The sequence below is a fragment of the Bufo gargarizans genome, chromosome 5 (assembly GCF_014858855.1).
Source record: "Bufo gargarizans isolate SCDJY-AF-19 chromosome 5, ASM1485885v1, whole genome shotgun sequence".
In the NCBI taxonomy this organism is placed as follows: domain Eukaryota; kingdom Metazoa; phylum Chordata; class Amphibia; order Anura; family Bufonidae; genus Bufo; species Bufo gargarizans.
Window position 1 is genome coordinate 384,476,789 of NC_058084.1, and position 7,122 is coordinate 384,483,910.

The window sequence follows — 7,122 nt, forward strand, 5'->3', positions numbered from 1 at the left end:
GGATCATGGGAGGAGCTGGGCACCAACGGCGGCGGTGAAAAGCGGCAGATTCAGACCTTCAGAAACGCCCTGGGCACCTTATCCAGAGGATTGACAGGTTAGATAAAAGCGATTTTTATCAAAACTACACGGCGGATTTATCTTATAACAACAGCTTTGTAATGACAAGGGCACCATGGAGAGAACAATAGTTTTAAAAGGGGGGGTTAGAAACTGGTGACAGAGTCCCTTTAATCCAAGAAGAGCAGTACAAGCAACCCAGAAGTGCAACGTTTCGACTAAGCCTTAGTCTTCCTCAAGCATGGATTAAAGCATCATTTTTCAAATTGCTGGATGCTGCCTGTTCTTCTATATTCCGTCCATTCAGGTGATTGGTGGGCGTACTGGAAGTTAAACCCTCACTAACCAGTTTCTGAAAAACCTCTGTATAGTCAGTAAACATGTTTAAATTGAATTAAACTGAAGAGAAATAATAAAATTCAGAGCTCAGTAGACATACGATGTATAAAGCTGGTTTCTGTTGTGAACTCCGCCATTCTGTTCCAGTCACTGTATCCGGTATATATGCCGGCCTTAAAGGGAACCTGTCACCTGGATTTTGGGTATAGAGCTGAGGACATGGGTTGCTAGATGGCCGCTAGCACATCTGCAATACCCAGTCCCCATAGCTCTCTGTGCTTTTATTGTGTAAAAAAAAAACGATTTAATACATATGCAAATTAACCTGAGATGAGTCAGAGCTTGAAAATATGACTCTTCTCTGGTCACACAAGTAAGATATGACTCTTTTATGTTAATTTGCATATGTATCAAATCGTTTTTTTTACACAATTAAAGCACACAGAGCTATGGGGACTGGGTATTGCGGATGTGCTAGCGGCCATCTAGCAACCCATGTCCTCAGCTCTTTACCCAAAATCTCGGTGACAGGTTCTCTTTAAGCTAGACCAAAAAATACTACACGCAGCTATTCCTGTCCAGACGAAAACCGGCATATATGCCGGAAAGCAGCCAAAGCCCTTCCGGATCCTATTACAGCCGGATATGGTGGACTCTGGCGGTCTGTTCATCCGCCGGGACAGACTACCGGAGTTCACAGCACAGATGTGAGCCCAGGCTCAGTAAGAATTCATGAACTAGCATTCAGTAACACTGCACTGCGCGGTATGTCTGCTGTAGACAGCGGCATTCATGCTTCATCTAATACTAATGTGTTTTCCAGTCGTATCAAATCACAGGTTTGTTGGGTGACAACTGAGCCGACAGGCTTCACTTATAAATCATTCACATGACGCGCCCCTGCATTGTGCTCAATGACTGTGTAATGCCTCGGCTAAGAGCGAGTGGTCAAAACTCTGAGGTTCAAAGGACCCTTAATCCCTTCCACACCTCCATCATTAGAACAATAGTCGCTAGTATAATAATCCATTCGGTTACACTATTTTCATTTGCTCAGCTACTCAGACACAGTAATCCTTGGATTAGGGATTTCCATGTGGGGTTTAAACTGTATCATTGAAGCAAACAAATGGAGAAAGACACTTTGCAGATTCCAGGCTGCATCCATACTGGTGTTCTGGAGGCTGCCAGCACAGGGATGAGCAAATACCTTCTTAAAGGGGTAGTGTAACTTCAGCAAGTGGCATTTATCATGTAGAGAAAGGTAATACAAGGCATTTACTAATGTATTGTTATAATCTTTTTTGCTTCCTTTGCTGGCTGGATTCATGTTTCCATCACATGATACACTGCTCGTTTCCATGGTTATGACCACCCTGCAAACCAGTGGTGGTCGTGCTTGTACACTATAGGGAAAAGCGTCAGCCTCTCTGATGGCCGGGACCGTGGGAGCTCACATAGGGTGGTGCTTTTTCCTATAGTGTGCTAGCACGACCATCACTGATGGATTTTAGGGTGGTCGTAACCATGGAAACAAGCAGCGTATCATGTGATGGAAAAATTCATCCAGCCAGCAAAGGAGGCAATATGGACAATCAGAATACATCAGTAAGTGCCTTGTATTTACTTTCTCTACATAATAAATGCTATTTTCAGAAGTGAGACAAACCCGTTAAAGGAAAATGTACGTATGTATGTAGTGAGAGAAAAAGGACATGCTCTGTGATGCGCCATATTAAATGGGATATTCTCCCACTACACAGCATCACAGAGTGCCTACAGGTACATGTTTGCCTTTCTTGACCCTAAAATACAGTGGTGCAGATTTACTAATCCTACAGATGGTGTAAGCTTAGACCGGCCGTCTGGACCTGCACCAGATTTATCACTCAGGCTGCAGGATACAGTTGGTGCCTGGCTACACACATTTGCCTAACTCTTTACTACCTATTGGTTGTCCTAATTTTACTCTAGCATTATGGTGCAATTTTGGTGCTAAATGTTGCATATTAGGCCACATCCCCATCATATGAAGCCGTGCTGCTTTCTGGTAGGCCACTGCCCCTTCTCGAGCTAGGTACAGAGGATCTCTCAAGAACAAGTAGGCCGAATTGCACCACTGACGTGCAGGTTGCGCCAATTTCTGTCCGATTTTCGTGCAGTTCACAACAATATCCATTATGTCTTATAGGCAACCCAGAGCTGCACTCACAATTCTGGAGCATTCCTTACTTGTTCAGTATCTGTACTACTCTTGCAACGTACAGTCTGTTAGGTATTTTCTTAGAAAAGGTGCAGTACAGTAATCTGAACCTCCCAGAATACTACGTGACCAAGGGCACATCGACTACATGCCATCGACTCTGGTACATCGACTACATGCCTTGTGAAGGGACTTTTGTGATGGTCTCCCCTACATCCTTCTCCAGTGAAAGAATACAAGGGTTATCAGGGGCACTTGTATTCATAGTGGGGAAGGATAGCACAAGATGCTGGTCCTCTGGACAAAAGTTAGTACCTTGTAACTGTTGTGTCAATCCTTCCATTCATTTTAGATTGTAAGCTCTTATAGACAGGGACCTTTGGACTCATTCCTTGTTCATTTGCTTTCATTAGTTGTCATTTTAGGCTACTTTCACACTGGCGTTTCTGGGTCCGCTTGTGAGACCCGTTTCAGGGCTCTCACAAGCGGCCCAAAACTGATTAGTTCAGCCCCAATGCATTGTGAATGGATAAGGATCCTTTCAGAATGTATCAATTTGGCGGCGTTTGGTCTCCGTTGGTCAGCTTGCAGCGTTTTGATGACCGTCTGACTATGCGGAGCCAAACGGATCCGTCCTGACTTACAATGTAAGTCAATGGGGACGGATCCGTTTTTCACTGACACAATATGGTGCAATTGAAAACTGATCCGTCCCCCATTGACTTTCAATGTAAGTCAAGACGGATCCGTTTTGACTTAGACTTTTTTTTGAATGAATAATGCAAACGGAACTGTTAATAACTGTTGTGCTTTTTCATAAGTTATAACGTATACAAGCGTTTGCATTATTGGTGCGGATCCGTCTGTGCAGATATAAGACGGATCTGCATCAAACGCTTGTGAGAAAGTAGCCTTACCTGAATCGCTCCTAACTGGAGAGTCTTATACATAGATTGTTGATAATAACACAGCTAGATAGAAATGTTGGATTGATGCAAAATTTGGCTTGCAGTTAGGTCTCAGGCAGATAAATAAATGATTACAGGTGTGGTCTGATTAGAGTCAGGCTTCCAGAGGCTACTTTTGGGTAGTGTGCCTCTTGGTAAAATATCATTGACTGCTAGACATGCCTCTGCAATGCAGTTGAAGACATTTTGCCCAGCGGACACGTTTTGAGTGGGAGCACATCATTGGAGTGAGAGAAGCAGGATGGTAGTGCCTTTCATGGTAGTGTGCAGGATCTACAGGCCCAGCTACAACATCTGTGGGAAATCTGTGACAGGATACCATATAGAACTTATATGCCTCCATGCCCAACCGTATCTCATCTTGTATCCAGGCTAGAGGTGGCCCAGCAGGGTCCCAGAGCCTCCCTTCTATTGTACAGTTTCCCAATAAACTCATCATTTTGCTCTAATATTGTAATCACTTACATAAATCTTCATTACATTCACACATAGAAAGTTTCATTTGATTCCAACAACTCCTTTTTGGTGTATTATTTTATCATTTCTTTTGTCAGAGTGTATAGATAGACAGACATCGGGATTGGCAACCATCCGGAAATTTCTGGACAGTCCATAAAAATTGGTGACTTTTTTCAGGTGTTTGTGATTTTTTGGGAGGCTGCAGGTACTTGACTAGATTATTTTGGTGGTAATTATCATCATTCTAGAGCTCGCAGTAAATGCTGGTAATAATATATATATCAGTATATTGAGCTATAGACATGTATCACTTATCATCTTTATCATTCATTATGGTATTCCAGTTTGTCCGTAAAAATGTCGGCTGTCCGTGATTTTGCGATAAGTTGTCCAGAATTTATTTTATTTTATTTGGCATCTATCTATCTACCCATCATCTATCTGTCATCTATCTAATATTCATCTCTAATATGTCTATCTATCTATCTATCTATCTATCTATCTTTTATCATACAAATTAAAGGTTTCACAAAAGTTTTATATGCGAATATAAGAAAATTCCTGCACCCAGCATTGTGGTCCTTACCTTTCTGGGGATGTGGTGGGGCGCTGAGGAATCTGTTGGGGGGTCCACAGTTCGGATGACTGTAGGGTTGGAGAAAGCTCCTGTGCACCCTCATTCTGCCTGTAGTAATAAGATAGGTCGCACTGCACTGCCATCCTTCATGTTTCAGCAGGTTCCTCAGAAGAACATAGTAATCAGATTTGTTTCCAGGCTGGGAACACCTACTGAAACATACACCAACAGAACAGCAGAGGCACCCAGGTTACCGCACTGTCCGCCTACACTGGTCTGATTTGTCACTTGCTGAAACTTTGATGATTGCAGGATAGCATTACATGTCACTTGCTGTATGGTGACTGCTCAGCAAGTACATAGCTGTGAGGAGACAATGCATCCAGACCGGGACTACATTTCAGCATTGCTATTTGAAAGCACATGGGCTAACTTTTCACTTTTTCACCAAAAATATGGCGCATGCACCGCTCAGACATAGTATAACCACGGCACATGCACCATACACACAAGGGACACGCATGGCACATGCACCATTCACACATTACTGAAGTCACACATGTATAGGACACATGCCGCACATGTGTCAGGTCACAACAGCACATGTAATGTGCATGCTACATACACATTTGGCACACGTGCCATTCACAGGGAGCACACATGAACCACTAGCTCTGTTCAAGTCTCTCACAATGGACACAAACCCCACATAGGTAGGACATATGGCGCACACACGCAGCACACATGATGCACATATAGTACACACGCAGCACATACAATACAGGTCCTTCTAAAAAAATTAGCATATTGTGATAAAGTTCATTATTTTCTGTAATGTACTGATAAACATTAGACTTTCATATATTTTAGATTCATTACACACCAACTGAAGTAGTTCAAGCCTTTTATTGTTTTAATATTGATGATTTTGGCATACAGCTCATGAAAACCCAAATTTCCTATCTCAAAAAATTAGCATATCATGAAAAGGTTCTCTAAACGAGCTATTAACCTAATCATCTGAATCAACTAATTAACTCTAAACACCTGCAAAAGATTCCTGAGGCTTTTAAAAACTCCCAGCCTGGTTCATTACTCAAAACCGCAATCATGGGTAAGACTGCCGACCTGACTGCTGTCCAGAAGGCCATCATTGACACCCTCAAGCAAGAGGGTAAGACACAGAAAGAAATTTCTGAACGAATAGGCTGTTCCCAGAGAGCTGTATCAAGGCACCTCAGTGGGAAGTCTGTGGGAAAGAAAAAGTGTGGCAGAAAACGCTGCACAACGAGAAGAGGTGACCGGACCCTGAGGAAGATTGTGGAGAAGGACCGATTCCAGACCTTGGGGGACCTGCGGAAGCAGTGGACTGAGTCTGGAGTAGAAACATCCAGAGCCCCCGTGTACAGGCGTGTGCAGGAAATGGGCTACAGGTGCCGCATTCCCCAGGTCAAGCCACTTTTGAACCAGAAACAGCGGCAGAAGCGCCTGACCTGGGCTACAGAGAAGCAGCACTGGACTGTTGAATGTCATTCGGAAATCAAGGTGCCAGAGTCTGGAGGAAGACTGGGGAGAGGGAAATGCCGAAATGCCTGAAGTCCAGTGTCAAGTACCCACAGTCAGTGATGGTCTGGGGTACCATGTCAGCTGCTGGTGTTGGTCCACTGTGTTTTATCAAGGGCAGGATCAATGCAGCTAGCTATCAGGAGATTTTGGAGCACTTCATGCTTCCATCTGCTGAAAAGCTTTATGGAGATGAAGATTTCATTTTTCAGCACGACCTGGCACCTGCTCACAGTGCCAAAACCACTGGTAAATGGTTTACTGACCATGGTATTACTGTGCTCAATTGGCCTGCCAACTCTCCTGACCTGAACCCCATAGAGAATCTGTGGGATATTGGGAAGAGAAAGTTGAGAGACGCAAGACCCAACACTCTGGATGAGCTTAAGGCCGCTATCGAAGCATCCTGGGCCTCCATAACACCTCAGCAGTGCCACAGGCTGATTGCCTCCATGCCACGCCGCATTGAAGCAGTCATTTCTGCAAAAGGATTCCCGACCAAGTATTGAGAGCATAACTGAACATAATTATTTTAAGGTTGACTTTTTTTGTATTAAAAACACTTTTCTTTTATTGGTCAGATGAAATATGCTAATTTTTTGAGATAGGAAATTTGGGTTTTCATGAGCTGTATGCCAAAATCATCAATATTAAAACAATAAAAGGCTTGAACTACTTCAGTTGGTGTGTAAAGAATCTAAACTATATGAAAGTCTAATGTTTATCAGTACATTACAGAAAATAATGAACTTTATCACAATATGCTAATTTTATGAGAAGGACCTGTATATGGGTCTCCTGCATACAGCCATATTACGACTCTGTACAAGTTCTAAGTGGTACAGATTTGTAATGCAGCCAGTACTGAACCTCCAAATGTGTAAGACCTTATTCACACGTCGGTGATTCATGTCTGAGTTCTAAACGGGCAGCACACATAACCATTGATTTTA

The 7,122-nt window shown here is 43.1% G+C and overlaps 1 protein-coding gene across 1 annotated transcript in view; it reads right to left on the bottom strand.

Moving 5' to 3' along the window:
* Window positions 1-4,749, bottom strand: part of C5H7orf31 (chromosome 5 C7orf31 homolog) — a 49,341-nt gene extending 44,592 nt beyond the window's left edge. The window contains exon 1 of the mRNA XM_044295537.1: window positions 4,616-4,749. Coding sequence (XP_044151472.1) covers window positions 4,616-4,749 — 134 coding nt within the window. The remainder of the gene's footprint in view (window positions 1-4,615) is intronic.
* Window positions 4,750-7,122: the final 2,373 nt, after the last annotated feature.